At 37.1% G+C, this 18,287-nt stretch overlaps 1 protein-coding gene across 11 annotated transcripts in view; it reads left to right on the top strand.

Annotated features, from left to right (window-relative positions):
• The window catches only part of SERAC1 (serine active site containing 1), a 266,492-nt gene that overhangs the window by 208,309 nt on the left and 39,896 nt on the right, over positions 1–18,287 (top strand). For 3 of the 11 annotated variants that reach the window (XM_064598301.1, XM_064598302.1, XM_045865815.3), the window contains exons 2-4: positions 16,645–16,753; positions 16,916–17,203; positions 17,773–17,864. In XM_064598301.1, the coding sequence (XP_064454371.1) occupies positions 17,151–17,203; positions 17,773–17,864 (145 nt within the window). In that variant the 5' untranslated portion in view covers positions 16,645–16,753; positions 16,916–17,150. Of the gene's footprint in view, positions 1–3,365; positions 3,515–10,857; positions 11,138–16,644; positions 16,754–16,915; positions 17,204–17,772; positions 17,865–18,287 lie in introns of those variants that run through there. The other 8 variants (XM_064598300.1, XM_064598299.1, XM_064598295.1 and 5 more) reach the window with 7 other exon arrangements.

Genomic DNA, 18,287 nt, shown 5'->3' with positions numbered 1-18,287 from the left:
GCTGATAGTCCATTGCATAGACTTGCTTTCTCCATTCATCTATGGATGGACACATGGGCTGCTTCCATATCCTGGCTATGGTAAATAATGCTGCAATAAACATAAGGGTGTTTATATCTTTTTGAATTAATGTTTTCATTTACTTTGGGTAAATACCCAGTAATGGAATTACTAGATCATATGGTAATTCTGTAATTTTTCTATACTGTTTTCCACAGTGGCTGCACCAGCTTGTATTCCCACCAAGAGCGGACAAGGGTTTCTTTTTTTCCACATCTTCCTCAGCACTTGTTATTTCCAAGTATCTTTTCTTTCCTCCCCGCCCCCAACCCTCTTGCCTGCATTCTCCTTCTTGACCATCTCATTGAACCTCCACTCTTGTGCCCCAGGTGCTGGCCTGAGGCCTACACATTAATCACCTGTGAGTAATCTAAGCACCTCCTCTCAAAACTGAGCTAGTTTTTATCTTTCACCATTACTTCAAAACCTGCTTTTCTTTCTGTGTTTCTCTGAATCATCCAGGTTTAAAATCTCCATCCATTTATTCAGCAAACATTTTTGTGCACCTGGTATGTGCCAGACGCTGTTTTAGACACTGGGAATACAATGATGAGCAGGCAGCCAATTACAGTGGGGGGAGAAAGATAGCAAAATCAGTTAACAAGAAGGTAGATGGTGATGTAATTAAGAGTGATTGGGCTCTGGGGAAGAACCTGCAAAATAATTGCAGTATTTATTTGGAAAAATAAATGAACATAAATAGCTAAGAAAAGTTTGAGACAGAAGAGTAATGCTATCAAAATATAAAACTACAGCATTTAAGACAGTGTGGTAGTAGTAGGAGAATGGAACAGAATAAACATCCCAGAAACAAAACAAAAGAAAAATGTGTGTGTATATGTGTAGACATGCATATACATGCATTTATAAGGTAAGGGAAGAGATCACAAATCTGGGAAAGGGAAGTAGCACTCAATAAATGGGGAAAAAATGGCCTTCAGGAAGATTTCTGAATTAAAAAATAACTTCTAGTTATTTTTAGCTTAAAAATTTAGATTTAACTATAAGATTTAACTATATTGCTTATAGTTAGCAATAGCTAACTAGGAATTTTAATTTTTAAAAAGGTACTATTCATACCAGTATTCAAAGCTAAAGGTATCTAGAAATAGATCAAACTGAAGCTGTATAGTCCTCTAGGGAGAAGATTATAATGTTCTTTGAAACACATAACAGAAGAGCCAAGTAAATGGAGAGAAACACTGTATTCACGGGTGGCAAGACTCAGTATCATAAAGGTGTCAGTTTTCCCCAATTCTACAATTCAGTGCAATTCTAATTAAAATTATACATGATTTTTTATGGAACTTGACATGCTGAACCTAAAATATATATGGAAATCCAAAGTACTAGGAATCACTAAGTCAATTTTGGGGAAAAAAAAAATCAAATGGAAGTCCCTTCTTCCCAGGTATCAAAACAATATGAAGCCATGATAATTAAGACTACTTGTTAAGTGTTAATTGCTAGTGTTGGTTCAGGGATAGAAAAGTGGTCAGATGGAATAGAATGGAAAGTTAGAAACACACCCACATAAATATGGGAGTTTAGCATACCACTAAGTGGTCTTTTAAAACAGGGGAAAGTGTACCCTGTTCACTAAATGATATTGAAATACGTGGTATCCATATAGAATAAAGACTAAATTAGATTCCTGTTACTGTCCATTCACAACAGTGATTTCCAGATGGATTGAAGACTTCAGTGTGAAGGACATCTACATAATATTTAGAAAAATATATAGGAGGCTATATTGTTTCCAGGAAAGGTTTTTTTCACCTAACATAAAATTTACCATTTTAGCCGCTTTTAGGTGTATAGTTTGGTGGCATTTATGTTCTTGTGCAGCTGTCACTACTGTCTATCTCCAGAACTTCATCTCTCTGGGAAGGATTTCTTAAGTTACAAAAAGCACATTGAGGATGCTATTGCATTATTCCAGGTGAGAGATGATGATGATTTCAACTAGATGTGTAACGGTAAAGATGAAGAAAGGTAGATGGATTTGGGATGTATTTAGATGGCATTGAGCAGGAATTTTGCATGGTTTGGACAGGGGGTGAGGGGAAAACAAGGAATCAGAGGCAACATTTAGGTGTTTTGCTTGAGCTACAAGATAGGTCAGTTATCATTTATCACCAAAAACCATTTGCCATTTGGTTGCCATGGGAGGATGAATGGAGGAAGACTTTAGGGAGAAAAAAATAAAGAATTCTGTTTTGGACAGTTAAGTTTGAAAGATCTCTTGGACATCCAAGTGGAAATGTTCCAGTAGCTGTTGGATAGATGAGTCTGGAAAGATTGTGACTGAAGGTACAACTTTGGGATCACTGGCATATAGATAGTTAAAACTGTGATGTATTAGAATCAGGCTTGGCTGCATTACAAAGAAAGATGCTAATAAAACCTTAACTCTGCATCTGATTCCATAGGTAGGCAGGCCATAGCTGGTGGGGCAGCAGCTCCATGATCATCAGGGACTTGGGCTCCTCTTTCTTGCTGTTCTGCCTTCCTTTGCATGCTACCTCGTGGTTGAGATGGGTGCTTTAATTCCATCTGCCACCTGCTCATAGCAAGGGGGAAAAGGAAAAGGTGAAGAAAGGCACATACTCTTTTAAGGACACTTCTAAGAAGTTGGCATGTGACACATCTGCTTAGAGCCCATTAGCCGGTTTCTAATCAGTGGTCACACTTAAGTAGAGGAGAGATAGGTAATGTTGTCTTTATTCGGTTATCTGTATGCCCAGCTACAATTCAGGTGTTTTATTAATAGGAATGAAGAGGAAATTGGATGTTTAGTTTCACTTTGGTTTCTTCTCCAACCAGGGCAATGAAGCTACCATTGTGAAGCTCTGGTGACTTCCCTGTTGTTAAATTTAATGGAATTTTTGAGTATTTGTTTCATTTGGTACTCATAATCTCTCCCTTTTTACTTTCTGTGTCCTCAGAATTTCTCCTCTGTTCTCTACTTAAAGTTAGTATTTCATATTTAATGCAATCACATTCATAATCCGAAAGACTTTTTAAAAATAGAAATTGACAAGCTGACTTTAAAATTATATGAATGTGCCAAAGACCTAGAGTAGTCAATCTTGAAAAGGAAGAACAAAACCAGAGAACTTGTACTACCTAGCTTAAAGATTTATTATAGAACTCTAGTAATCAAGACAGTATGGTATCAAATAGATCAATGAAATGGAATAGAGTCCAGAGGTATGCCCATACTTACATAGACAATTGATTTTCAAACAAAGCACAATTTAGTGAGGAAAGTAAAATGTTTCCTTTTTTTTTTTTTTTTAAAGATTTTATTTATTTATTCATGAGAGACAGAGAGAAACAGAGGGAGAAGCAGGCTCCCAAGGAGCAGAGAGCCCGATGCGGGACTCGATCCCAGGACCCTGGGATCATGACCTGAGCTGAAGGCAGACGCTTAACCATCTGAGCCACCCAGGTGCCTGAAAGTAAAATGTTTTCAACAAATAATGCTGGAACTATTGGATATCCATATGGGGGAAAAATGAACCATTTCACCCAATACACAAAAATTAATTTGAGATGGATCAAAGATCTAAAAGTAAAAGGTAAAACAAACTTATAGGAGAATTTCTGTGACTTTGAGGTAGGCAGCAATATCTGAGACAGGACATAGAATGCGATAACAATAAAAGAAAAAAATTTTGATGAAAGAGACATTATGAAAGTAAAACTTCTGTTTATCAAAAGGTACATTTAAGAAAGGGAATAGAACAAGTCACAGAAGAGGAGATATTTGCAGTATATATGTACATATATCTGATAAAGAATTTGTTTCCAGAATGAATAAAGAGCTGATAACTCATTTAAAACACCAACAATCCAAATTAAAAATGAGTAAAAGAACAGATACTTCACATTAAAATAAATGTAAATGGCTAACATGAATATGAAAAAGTGCTCAACATCATTAGTTTTCAGGGAACTGCAAATTAAAAACACAAGGAGATACTGCCATGTACCCACTAAAATGGTTAAAACCAAAAAGGCTGACAGCATCATATATTGGTGAGGATGTGGAACAACTGGAACTCTCATACTCTTTCTTTCTTTTTTTTTTTTTTTTTTTTAAAGATTTTATTTATTTATTTGAGAGAGAGCACATGAGAGGGGGGAGGGTCAGAGGGAGAAGCAGACTCCCTGCCGAGCAGGGAGCCTGATGCGGGACTCGATCCAGGGACTCCAGGATCATGACCTGAGCCGAAGGCAGTCGCTTAACCAACTGAGCCACCCAGGCACCCTCTCATACTCTTTCATTATTGGTTGCAGTGTAAAATGGTACAATCATGTTGGAAAAATATCTGGCAGTGTCTTATAAAGTTAAACATATACCTGCCTTATGACCCAGCAATTCCACTCCTAGGTACTTACCCAAGGTAAATGAAAAATGAAAACATGGGTCTCCAAAAAGTCTTAAATCAGAATGCTCATAGTAGCTTATAGTAGGCAGAATACTGGCCTCCCGTAGGTGTCCATGCCCAAATCCCTGGAACCTGTGAATATGTTATGTTGTTATGGCAAAAAAGGACTGTGCGGATGGAACTAAGTTCTAGAACTTAAGCTAGGGAGATTATTTTAGATTATCTGCGAGGACCTAATATAATCACATGGGTCCTTAAAAGTGGAATAGGAAAGCAGAAGAGTCAGAGGTAAGGCAATGTGAAAAGGATAAACTGTTGCTGGTTCTGAGCTGTAGAAGGCTACCTGAAAAGGTCAGAGGGTGGCACCCAGACAACTAGCAAGGAAACAAGGACTTCTAAAATAGTTCCTAGGAATCTGCATTTTAATAATCTGATAATCGTAAAATGATATTGTGAGAAGCACTTTTTTATATACTATTCTTCAATAAATTCACCCCAACAAATGGTTTCAATTAATAGTATGTGCTAATGGCTCATAAGTCTATATAGCTTAGACCTCTCTGCTAAACCCACATAATTTAATGGACATCTTACATGAATATTTTATAGGAACCTTAATCTCAGCATGTTGAAATTGGGAATTCATCCTTCTTCTCAAATCAATTTATATTCCTGTATTTCCCTATTTTGATAAATGTTACCCATATATGCCCCTTTATACCCCAGTATTCCAAACCAGAAAGTGAGAACCATAACCATCTCCTCCCTGTTATTCATTATTCTCCAGCTTTTTCAAGTGGTTACTAGATTCTATTCTCTTAATAGTTCCTAAATCTGTTTCTTCATCATTCTCAGAGCCACTGCTTTAAATCAAGTACATGTTTCTTCTTCTTTTTTTTAAAGATTTTATTTATTTTTTAGAGAGCCAGCAAGAGGGAAACAGCATGAGAGGGGAGAGGGTCAGAGGGAGAAACAGGCTCCCCACTGAGTCAGGAGCCTGATATGGGACTCGATCCCAGGACCCTGGGATCATGACCCGAGCCGAAGGCAGACGCCTAACCATCTGAGCCACCCAGGCGCCCCCATGTTTCTTCTTGATTATCATTAAAAGCCTCCCCAGTAGTTTTCCCCCACTGCTGCTTTGGCTTTCCTCCAACCTATTTTCAATCTTGTCAAGTTAAAAAAAAAAATTTATACCATGTTATTCCATTTCTTTTTTTTTTTCAAAGATTTTATTTATTTGGGGGAGAGAGCAAGAGAGAGCATGGTGGGGGGGGCGGAGCAAGGGGGGAAGAGGGAGAGGGATAAGCAGGCACTCTGCTGAGCAGGGAGCTGGATGTGGGGCTCAATCCCAGGACCCTGGGATCATGACCTGAACCGAGGGCAGACAACTAATTGAGCCACCCAGGCACCTCTGTTACTGCATTTCTTAAGGTTAATTTCCCAACAGCTTCCCATAACTCAAGGTAAACTTCAGACTCCTTAACTTAGCTAAAAAGGACTTTGATGATCTGACTAGCCCCTGCCTTCAATACTCCTGTTTTAGTAATCAACAGAATAAGCTGACATAAAATCAGTAAGGAGAAGACCTGAAAAACACTATTAACCAATTTGACCTAATAGACTTTTGTAGAGCCCTCTGCCCAACAACAGAATATACATTCTTTTCAAGTGCATGTGGAACATTCACCAAGACAGACTGTATTCTGTGTCACAAAACAAACCAAGTTTTAATAGAATTGAAAATACACAAAGCCTGTTCGCCAACCACAATGGAATTAAACTAAAAATCAACAGACATATCTGGAAATTACCAAATATTTGGAAATTAACACACTTCTAAATATTCCATGAGTCAGAAAGGAAGTCACAATATAACTAGAAAATATATTTTTTAAAGATTTTATTTATTTGATAGAGCATGAGTGGTGGGAGGGGCAGAGGAAGAGGGATAAGGAAAGGCAGGCTCCCCTCTGAGCAGGGTTTCTCGACACGGGGGCTTGATCCCAGAACCCTGAGAATGTGACCTGAGCCAAAGTCAGTTGCTCAACTGACTGAGCCACCCACGCACCCCGGAAAATATTTTTAATTGAATGAAAGAAAAACAACATTATATCCAAATTTGAAGGATGCAGCCAAAGCAGTACTTGAGAAATTTTTAGTGTTAAATACTGACAGAAAAGAAGAAACCTTAGATTAGTGATTTAAGCTTCAATTTTAAGAAGCTCGAGAAGGAAGAGGTATTTGAGATCAAAGCAAGCAGAGGGCAGAGACTAATAAAGGTAGGAGCACAAATCAATGAGATTGATAATCGAAAAACAACAAGGTAATTCAGTGAAGCTAAAAGCTACTTCCACTACATCAAAAAACTAATGATGTATGGTGACTAACATAATAAAACAAAATAAAATAAAAAAAAATGAATGAAATTGATAAACCTCTAGCCAGACAGGCTAAGAAAAAAAAAGAGAAGACATAAATTGCCAAAATCAGGAATGAAAGAGAAGGCCTCACTTTAGATCCTAAGACCTTAAAAAGATAATACAGGAATATTACTTAAAACCTTTTAAGAAGCAAAGAATACCAGTTCTACATAACCTTTTCCAGAATATAGAAAAAGATGGAATACTTACTAACTTATAAGACCAGCATTACTTTGATGGGAAAATGAAAGATTTCACAAAAAAACCCTAAAGATTAATATCTCTCATGTACAAAGACACAAAAATCCCTAACAAAATACTAGCAAATCAAATTAAAAATATCTAAGGTATCATTACTTCAATTTATTCTGGAAATATTAATGTGATGTATTAACAATCACATATTCACCTTAATAGATGCACAAAATGCTTTTGTCGAAATTCAGCAATTTGGGAATAGAAGGGAATGTCCTCAAACAGGTAAAGGACATCTACAAAAAAGTCTACAGCTAACATCATCCTTAATATGATGAAAGACTGGGTGCTTTCCTTCTAAGATCAGGAACAATATAAGGATATCTGCTCTCACTACTCCTATTCAGCATTTTACTGGAGGTCCTACCCCATGAAATAAAGCAAGATTAAGAAATAGAAGGCATATAGATTGGAGAGGAAGAAATTGAACTGTTCTATTCACAGGCAACATAATTGGGTATGTAGAAATCCTAAATAGTCACCCCCCCAAAAAAAAATAAAAGTCCCAGAATTAATGAGTTTAGTTTAACAGGTCACAGGATATAAGGAAATACACAGAATCTATCATTTTCATATACTGGCAAAGAACAACTGGGAATTGAAATTAAAAAAGAAAAAATCCTGGAAGTATTATTTACAGTTGTACCAAAACCCAGGAAATAGGTATAAAATTTTTAAAATACCTGGCAATGTTTGTATGCTGGAAATGACCAAACATAAGTGAAAAAAATAAAAGATGACAGAACAAATGGAGAGGTGATCCATGTTCATGGATTGGAAGACTCAGTATTAATCACAAACTCAGATTTTTTTTTTTTTTGTAGAAATAAGCTGATTCTAAAATTTATATGGAATGGCAAACTAGGGTAGCAAAAAATTTTTGTAAAAGAACAGCCAAATTCAGAGACATTACTTAATTTTAGGATTACTATAAATCTACAATAATCAGGACAGTGTGGCATTGGAAAAGATTGGGTCAACATATAGATTAGTGAAATATGTAGTAGTAGACACATATACACATGATCAATTATTTTTTGGCAAAGATGCAAAGGCAATTAAATGAGGAAATGGTAGTCTTTTCAAATGATTCTGAAACAATTGCATATTTGTATGCAAAAAAAAAAAAGAACCCTGATCAATACTTTCACACTATACAAAAATTCACTTAGAATGGATCATAAATCTAAATGTAAAAACCTAAAACTATAAATCTTGTAGAGAAAGGTATAGGAAAATATCTTGGTGACCTTGGGTTAGGCAAAGATTTCTTTTATGCAACAGCAAAACCATGATCCATAAAGTAAAAAATTGATTAATTTGATTTCATCGAAGTTGAGAACTTCTGCTTTCTTTATGAATTTATTCATTTGAGAGAGAGAGAGAGAGAGACAGAACACAAGTAGGGGGAGAGGCAGAGGGAGAGGGAGAAGCTGACTCCCCGCTGAGCTGGGAGCCCAATGTAGGGCTCAGTCCCAGGACCTGGAGATCATGACCTGAGCTGAAGAGAGATGCTTAACCGTCTGAGCCACTCAGGCGCCCCAGAGAACTTTTGCTTTCTAAAAACACAAGTTAAGAGAATGAAAAGACAAGCCATAGTTTGGAAGAAAATATTTGCAAATTGTATATCTAACGAAGATCTTTTATCCAGAATATATAAGTATTCCTAAAAGTCAATAAGAAAACAACCGGGGCGCCTGGGTGGCTCAGCCGTTAAGCGTCTGCCTTCGGCTCAGGTCATGGTCCCAGGGTCCTGGGATCGAGCCCCACATCAGGCTCCCTGCTTGGCGGGGAGCCTGCTTCTCCCTCTCCCACTCCCCCTGCTTGTGTTCCCTCTCTCGCTGTGTCTCTCTCTGTCAAATAAATAAATAAAATCTTAAAAACAAACAAACAACCTTGTTAAAATGGACAAAAGATTTTAACAGACTCTGTACGAAAGAATAGAGATGGCAGAAACAAAATATGGAAGGAGCCCAGATGTCCATTGACAGATGAATGAATAAAGAAGATGTGGCACATATATATAATGGAGTATTTACTCATCAAAAAAAGGATGAAATCGTGCCATTTGCAATGAGGTGGATGGAACTAGAGAGTATTATGCTAAGCGAAATAAGTCAGAGAAAGACAAATACCATATGATATCACTAATAAGTAGAATTTAAGAAACGAAACAGAGGAAACATAGGGGAAGGGAAGGAAAAATAAAAAGATAAAAACAGGGAGGCAAATCATAAGAGACTTTAGAAAACAAACTGAGGGTTGCTGGAGAGGAGTTGGGCAAGGGGATGGGGTAATTGGGTGATGGGCATTAAGGAGGGCACTTAATGTAATGAGCATTGGGTGTAATGTGCAACTGATGGATCACTAAATTCTATTCCTGAAACTAATAATACACTATATGTTAACTAAATTCAATTTAAATAAAAACTAAAAAACAAAAAGAAAAGAAAATAGGGCAGATAAACACATGAAAAGATGCTCAATATCACTGACCATTGAGAGGATGCAGGTTAAATCTATAATGAGCTATTACTTCACACCTGTTAGAGTTGGTAAACTAAAAGCAACTGACCATACCAAGTATGAATTAAGTTGCAGAACAACTGGAATTTTAATAATTTACTGGTGGGAATATAAAATGGTACATCCAGTTTGGCAAAATTTGGCAGTTTCTTATAAAGTTCAAATACATTTACCTTTTGACTCACATCTAGGTTATTACCCAAGTGAAATGAAAATTTATGTTCATACAAAACAAAACAAAACCTGTATGCAATGTTTATAGCTGAAACAATCCAAATATCCCTCAGCTGGGGAATGTATAAGCAAACTAGTAATACCCGTATAATGGAATAGTACTAGCCAATAAAAGGAATGAATTACTGATATAACAACATAATTCTCAATTGCATTTTGCTAAGTGAAGGAAATCAGACTCATAGGCTACATGCTATATGTTTTCATTTATATGACATTCTTGCAAAGGTAAAACTAAGGTCAGGAAAACAAATCAGTGGTTTCCAAAACTGGTATGGAAGAGTAGTCCTGTAGGAAAGTGACACACAGGTTAATTAACTGGCTCATAAGCATATGTCTAGTTGTATTTTAAAATATACCCAGGATTTTGTTTTAATCATGTATTTTTAAGATGACAGAAAGACAACTACATTAAGAGGTATTATTATTTGTAGTTCCCAAGAGGAGGGGCTATGCCATGCCATGCATGGCCACATGGAGAAGTATTAGGGTTGGTCAGGAAGTAAAATTGAGGGGAAACCACTGGCCAGAGCCTTTGTTATGGAATTTGTTGGAAGGAATGGATGAGACAGGATAGGCAAGTTGAACAATTTTAGGATTGGCTAGTTTGAATAATTTTGGTAGGCTCTGGGCTATAGGGGTGGTCCCTAATTATCTGATAACTTGGTCCTGGATTGATTTAGGGCAAAAGGAATATTGGCTTGGTGTGTAATGGTTAGATAAAGGAGGTGTTTGGGAGTGCGGACTATGGATTAGTTGGTTTGCATATGGAAGATGTGCTCACAAGCAAGTTGTTTACAATTTCTAGGAATTAGCTAAACCTGGGTCCTGAAGACCCCAAAATGTCAAAGCATTATAAAAGGTACAATCAGTACAGGTTGTTAGTGGAGCTGGGTTTGACACTAGGCAGCATGGTTCTACAAAGAACATTCTTAACCTCTTTATTATTTTTGCCTATAAAGAAAGAAAGACTTGCAATGGATTTCTCATGAGCAACAAGAAATATCAGATGAAATATCAGTGGAAGTATCATTGATGTGCTGGAAGAAACCATCTGTTAATCTAGAATTCTAAACCCAGCTAACTGTGTTCTAAGAAAGAGGGTGAAATGCAGCATACTCAGACATGCTGAGAGTGAGAGTGCTAACTACATGTAGGCCTTCATGAAAGAACTACCAAAAGATATAACTTCATCAAGAACGATTTGAACCCAGAAGGAGGTTGTAGATGTAAGAAGCAATGGTAAGGAAAGAAATTGGCAAAAATGTTGGTAAATATTTGACTGCTTTTAAAAATGACTCATTTGGGAGGATAACAATATTGCTTAAAGTTATACTTTATCTAGCATGTTTAAAATGCAATTCTTTTCTAAATGAATAGAAATAAATAGTATAACTTTAAATCAGTTAAAGGATAATAAAACTTGGATCTGTCCAACATACAATAAATGTAAATGGATTAAATTCTTCTATTAAAAAACAATTTTGAAATTAAATATGAATAATACCAAAAGATTATAAGCATGATGGGGAAAGATATGATAGTTAAATCTTGTTAAAGAAAAACTGGTAAGGACATACTAATATCATATGAAATAGAAGTTAAGGCAATAAATGTTAATAAAGAGGGCACATATAGGATGATAGAAGGAGTAGGGTAGTAAGGTTCTAATCATGAATTTGCATGTACATAATGACACCTTTTCACATCATGATAAATGATAGTATTCATTTGGCTCACCAACTGGGGAGTTCTGCATTAGAGGGTAAGATATATGAAGGCAAGGACATAGTTTTCATGTTTATTTCTATACCTCCAGTGCCTGGAACACTTCCCAGTTCATAGGGACTTAGAGAAGTATTTGTTGAATGAATAAATAATTTAAAGAAATAATGGATAGGGGAAGTTGACAATACACAAGCCATTATGAAGATTATTAAAAACCTCTCTCGGGTACTGGTAGATCATAGAGACAAGAATTAGTAAGGCTGTAGAAACTTTTAACAATATGCTTATCAAACTTGATATAATGGATATAACTAAATTCTGCTTTTAACTAAGAATAAATTTGTGTAATACATTTATAACTATTGATTATTACCAGTTAGCAGAACAAGTCTCCACAATTCCAAAGAATCTGTGCTATATAGTGCAATAAAAAGATAATCTTTAGAAATTTCATGTTTGGAAACTAAAAACAACCCTAAACAACCCATGGATTGGAGGAAATCATAGTGGAAATATCAGGGCTTGTGAAATTTAGATAAAGCAAAATTTAGAGGGGGAATTTATAATCTTCTTTTTTTTTTTTTTTTTTTTAAGATTTTACCTGTTTATTTGACAGAGCAAGTGAATACAAGCAGGGGGGCAGCAGAGGGAGAGGGAGAAGCAGGCTCCCTGCTGAGGAGGGAGCCAGACACAGGACTCGATCCCAGGACCCCGGGATCATGACCTGAGCCAAAGGCAGACGCTTAACCAACTGAGCCACCTAGGTGCCCCGAGGGGAGTTTATAGTTTTAAATTCATTTATGAAAGGTCAAGAAATGCTCCTAATATATTAGTTAAGCACTATTGAAGAAGTTAGGAAAAGGACAGAATGAACCCAAAGAAAGAAAGAAGGACATACTGAAGAACAGAAATAGGAAATAAAATAGAGATGATTGGCAAAACCAATAGATAATTAAAAAATTAATAAATTTTTCAATTACTAAACTTCTACAAGACTGCCCCCCCCCAAAAGGTACAAATAAGCAATGCCAAAAACAACAACAAAAAGGTAGACAATTTTAGGCATGAAAAAGATCTAGAATAGCATGAACAATTTTATGCTAATGATTTTGAAAACTTAATTGCCTATTTTCTTGAAAAATACATATTATCAAGACAAATTCAAAAAGAGAAATATCTAAATAAAACAGTAATTGTAAAAATAAGTGACAAAAAAGCATGTTAGCAAACAGATACAATGTGTGGACCTTGTTTAGATCCTAATTGTAGCAAACCAATAATACTAAACAAAACAAAAGTTTATTAAATAATTGAAACACTCTTGATATTTGATGATAGTAAGGAATTTGTTTTGACATATCGTGGTTAATTTTTTTTTAAGGAAACACACTAAAGTATTTGCAGATTAAATGATAAGACATTGTAGATTTGCTTCAAAATAATGGGGTATGGTGGTGGTGGAAAATGAATGTGGTTTTTGGTATAGCTTACACTGTTCAGTACAATAGCCACATGTGGCTATTTAAATTAAAAATAATTAAAATTAAATAAGATAAAAATTTTAGTTCCTTAGTCACATTCCATATTTTCTCACTGGTAGTGCAGATATAGGAAATGTCTATCATGCCGAAGTTCAATTGTATAGAGCAGGTATATATGAAACAAGATTGGCCACGTGTTGGTGATTTTTGATGCTGATAAGATCCACTTGATTTCTCTCTCTACATTTTATACATTTGCATGTGTATTTTCCATGAAAGGAAGAAACAGAAAGGAAAAATGTGTGTGACCCTTGTGAGAAAATTACAAAAGGTCTAAAAAACTTGAAGATGTAACTTTTCATGAATGGGGGGACTCTATGTAATATGAGTTCTCCCCAAATTAATATGTAAATTCAATTCAGTGCCAGTCAAAATCCAATAGCCAAGACAGTCCTAAAAAGAATGGGAATGGGAGGGCTCACTCTAGAAGCTATCAAGACTTATTTTAAAGATATAGGAATTAAGAAAGATGTTACTTCATTGATGTAAGTTTCGACAAATAGATAAGTGGAGCAAAATTGTCCAGAAATGAACCCTAGGTATATTAGATCTTGGTGTATGGAGGACTCTTCTAATCAGTGAGGAAACTATGGTCTGGTAATAAATGGTCTTAGGATATTTGGTTTTACGAATATGATTATTTGATTTTAGACATTCTGGGTTTTAGGTGTTTGTGGTACTTAAAGTGGAAGTGTGCATTAGGCAGTTGAATATGTAGGCACCTGCAGCTTAGCAGACAGCCCTGGGTTAGTTATAGAAATTTGGGAATCACAAGCTTATTGTAGAGCTTTGTGAGGAAAAAACTGAAATTTAAGAAACAAAACTGAAATTACTCAACCAGAGAATATAGCATGAGAGAAAAAGAGGAGCATAGATGGAAGCCCCTGGAACACTAATATTTAAGGGCCAGGTGGAGACAGCAGAGCCACCTGGCAGCCCAGTGAGGGCAGGGGCTCTGCTGTCTTATTCATATCTCAGGTTTACATTCCCAACAGATGATAGGTGAGGTGCTCAATAAATGTTTGTTGAATGAGTAATGGGATGGAGCAGCCAGCAGTGTGAGAGTAAAACCAGAAGACCGGGAGTCATAGTAGCTAGAGCAGGAGAGAGAAATGAAATGTTTCAGAAAAAGCAAAATGATGCCTGAAAAGTGGATTTAGGAACAAAGATGTCACTCACTGATGACCTTCAGGAGTGCTGTGTCAGTGCTAGAGAAGGACCCTGGAGAACAAATCTTAGGAAGGAAGGTGCGACAAGAGGCACTTGGATCGAGGGACGGTTTTTCCCCCCTAGTCATTTGTTTTTTGTTTGTTTTTGTGTTTTGTTGGGAGAACATTGGAAATCCAGTATTTAGGGAGGAGGAATAGAAAGCTGAAAGAAAGGGAGTGAGGATCAAGAAGAGAAAAGCAGCTAATTAATAAATCAAGGTCCCTGTGGAAGTGAAAGAGATGAGACCTAGAATAAGATTTCCCCTTGGAAAGGGAATAAGATCTTTTCCTCAGAAACTGGGAAGAACAATGCAGAAGAAGTTCCATTTTGAATCTGGAAAAGGCAGTGTAGATGAATATAGATGAATAGACATTTATAGGCCAAGATGGATTTATCAGGGAGTTATGAACCTTATGCTTTTGGATGCCTTACTTGCATGGGCCCCTTCGAGTGCTATGAGTTACTAGGAGTTGTAATGTCCTGGGGGGAGAGGGAATGCCAGATTGTAATCCAGAAACATTTTTTTTTTTTAAGATATTATTTATTTATTTATTTGACAGAGAGCACAAGTAGGCAGAGCGGCAGTCAGAGGGAAAGGGAGAAGCAGGCTCTCTGCTGAGCAGGGAGCCCAATGCGGGGTTTGATCCCAGGACCCTGGGATCATGACCTGAGCTGAAGGCAGCCGCTTAACCGACTGAGCCACCCAGGCGCCCCCAGAAACATTTCTATACAAGTATTTCTGACATGCTAACAAAATCTCAGAAGAAAGGTATCAAAATTTCTGACTCCAGTCATTTATTGTGTTATCTTTTCTCATCCTAAATAACTTTTATTTTAGTACCTAATTTGGTATTTGTGATTTTGTGTTTGTTTTTTTTTTTAAAAGCCCCCCCCTTGAATAAAAGTTAAGCCCCTCAATACCTGGATACATCCTTGCTTGTAGGTAAGGGGGCAGAAGTTGAGGGAGTTTACAGTTTTAACTTTCTCAGTCAAATAAGAGACAAGATCATTTGAGAGGGTAGAGGTAGGAAGGAGGCTTAGAAGGGTATGTGGGTCATTTAGAACAGTCATTGTGGGGATGAGGAGAGAACTGATTAAGAACAGCAGAAATGATTCTGAGAACCCACTCCCAATTTGTCTTTTATTCTCCCTGAACCACTCCCCGACTCTCCCCCACCCCCTCCCCCACCCCCTCCCCTGCACCCCATTTTGGCTCTCAATGTGTAGGAACAAAGAAAACATATTTCAGGTTAGGGTTGCGGGTTACTAGAAAGAGGAGGGGTCTAGGGGTGCCTAGGTGGTGTAGTCTGTTGAAGCATCTGACTCTTGGTTTCTGCTCAGGTCTGATCTCAGGGTTATGGGATTAGGCCCACATCAGGCTCTGTGCTCAGTGCAGAGTCTGCTTGAGTGTCTCTCTCTCTCTCTCAAATAAATAAATCTTAAAAAAAAAAAAAAAAAGGGATCTAGTACTGTTGAGGAAGGAGGCAGAGAGTGATGTGTGGGAGGGAAGGACAGCCAAGAGACTGGCTGCTCACTCCCAGACAAGTAAGGGATGGAAGGTTAGTTGGGGCTGGAGAGCAGAGACACCATCAAGACTCTGAGCGAATTGCTAGAGAGTTAGAAATGGAGCGTTTTATTCTGGAGAGAGCTGCAAGGGCCAGTGATGTCATCTGAGGAAACCCAGAAGGAAATAAGATGAGGACATATTTCCAGTAGACTTAGATTTATTCCAGGATTTAGTAGAAGGGAAGCCTGCCTGGGCTGGTTGGGGGGCAGGGCGGGGATGCGGGGGGAGGATGTTTAAGTTAACAATGTGAAGCTTTTTAGGCCAGAGAAGTAATAGCAAAGAGTATTTGTATGATGTTTTACAGTTGATTGCTTTCATAGTGTCAGGGTTGAAAGAAGCAATAGGTATTTTTGCTCTGTATTTTTGTTTTACTTAAATTGTCATGTAGTAATTAAAATGCAAATCTGTACACAAACTCTAAGTAGTTTACATTGCATTCTGCCCGAGTTTCATGAGCATCTACTTCACTGAAGTCTTTATATCATTTTTTACAGTATCCTTATGTCTCATGGAGTAGTAGTAGCAACCCATTAAACAAATGAGAAAATAAGAAACAATGACCTTTAAAATAGTGACCTTTACAAGTTTACCTCTTGCCTAAACCAGTTTGCTTAGCTATCAATTGATGTGCTGGAATTACAAGAAAAAATGCAAAAGCTTTTTATTTTGTGTTATTTCTCTCTCTCTCTTTTTTTTTTTTAAAGTAGGCGCCACACCCAATGTGGAGCCCAGTGCTGGGCATGAACTCCCAACCCTGAGATCAAGACCTGAGCTGAGATCAAGAGTCGATATTTAACTGACTGAGCCACCCAGGTGCCCCTATTTTGTATTATCTCTAAGAGACATTTTTTAGATATTTACACCAAGTAATTTCCTCGTTATCCCTATAAAGCTGCTAGAACTTTTTATATGTTGAACCAAAAGACCTTTTCTCACATGAATTCCTCAATGCGCTTTTCTTCTTTTCCTTTATAGCAAAAACGAAAGAAAAAAGTCTTATCCAAAGACAATCTGATATGATTCTAGAATACTGAGTTGTTCTAGAAATGATTGCATCATATTTCAGTCATCTTTACTTAGTCGATGAAGTAGTTGAACGACAGTTCTCCTTCTCCGAAAGGATGCCAACAGTTAACAAAGATTTTAAACCATGTTGGGTACCATCCTGAAGGAGCTAGAGGAGAGCTAAATACTTCCATGGGTTCTAAGTATGTCTTCCATTTTGAGCGCTTTTCATTTCTGTAGGGCCTTCAGTCATCAAAGGTAAATATAAACACCTATTTGTATACATATATATATTTTAAAAGATACTGAAAAAATTTAAAATTTATATATTGACATTCTGATTAATAATTGGTGTTTTCCTGCTTCCTTATAATCATTGTTCACAGTTGGACTCAGTTTGAAGAAGAATAAAGTACTAACAAAATACTATTCTAGTATGTCTTTTTTTTTTTAAAGATTTTATTTGACAGAGAGACACAGCGAGAGAGGGAACACAAGCAGGGGGAGTGGGAGAGGGAGAAGCAGGGGGAGTAGGAGAGGGAGAAGCAGGCTTCCCACTGAGCAGGAAGCCCGATGTGGGGCTTGATCCCAGGACCCTGGGACCATGACCTGAGCCTAAGGCAGACGCTTAACGACTGAGCCACCCAGGCGCCCCTCTAGTATGTCTTTTTTAAGGATGGGATTTCTTTTTTAATGGAGAAGTTTTTTTCCTGGTCTTGAAAAAATCTAACTCTATAGGCAATCCACTGTGATTGTGGCATTCTTATAGTTAAATGTTTTTAATTAGCTGTCAAGTTAAATTTGTTTTAATTGTTCTAAATACACAGAATGTCCCTGGCTGCTTATTGTGTCATCTGCTGGAGAAGACTAGGAACCTTAACTCCTCCACCCAAAACTACCACATACTGGAGAGATATCAGTGAGTACAGTTTAAACAGTATTTCTAAAGGAAACATTGATAGAATTGTGGCTGAGTTTTCCAGGTGGTCCACAAAAACTTACTTAATCCATGATAAATCTCAGATTTGTTTCTGTCTTTTCTATACCATTGGTGCACCCCAAATTTGAAGGCCAGAGCCATCAATACTCCTTTTTCTTGGGAAGCTTTTCCCCTCCCGTTTCCCCTCAGATTCAGGCTCATCCTTTCAAACTCAAATATCACTACATTCTCGTTCATTATTAAGTTTGTGCAAAATAAGGTGCCAGGCACATGTATTAGGTTCTGGGAATTCAGCAGTGGGCAAAGATGTTGTGCTTGCCCTATGGGAGGTTAGGATCTAGTGCTGGTCTACTATCTTTATTTGTAAATCTTTGTTTACCTTATTCATTACTAATCTTTATT

The sequence above is a fragment of the Mirounga angustirostris genome, unplaced genomic scaffold, assembly GCF_029215605.1.
Source record: "Mirounga angustirostris isolate CCGP_5_RB_7025 unplaced genomic scaffold, mMirAng1.0.hap1 SCAF_8, whole genome shotgun sequence".
Classification (NCBI taxonomy): domain Eukaryota; kingdom Metazoa; phylum Chordata; class Mammalia; order Carnivora; family Phocidae; genus Mirounga; species Mirounga angustirostris.
Note: the sequence above shows the minus strand (reverse complement) of the source record. Positions and strands in the feature narration are given on the sequence as shown.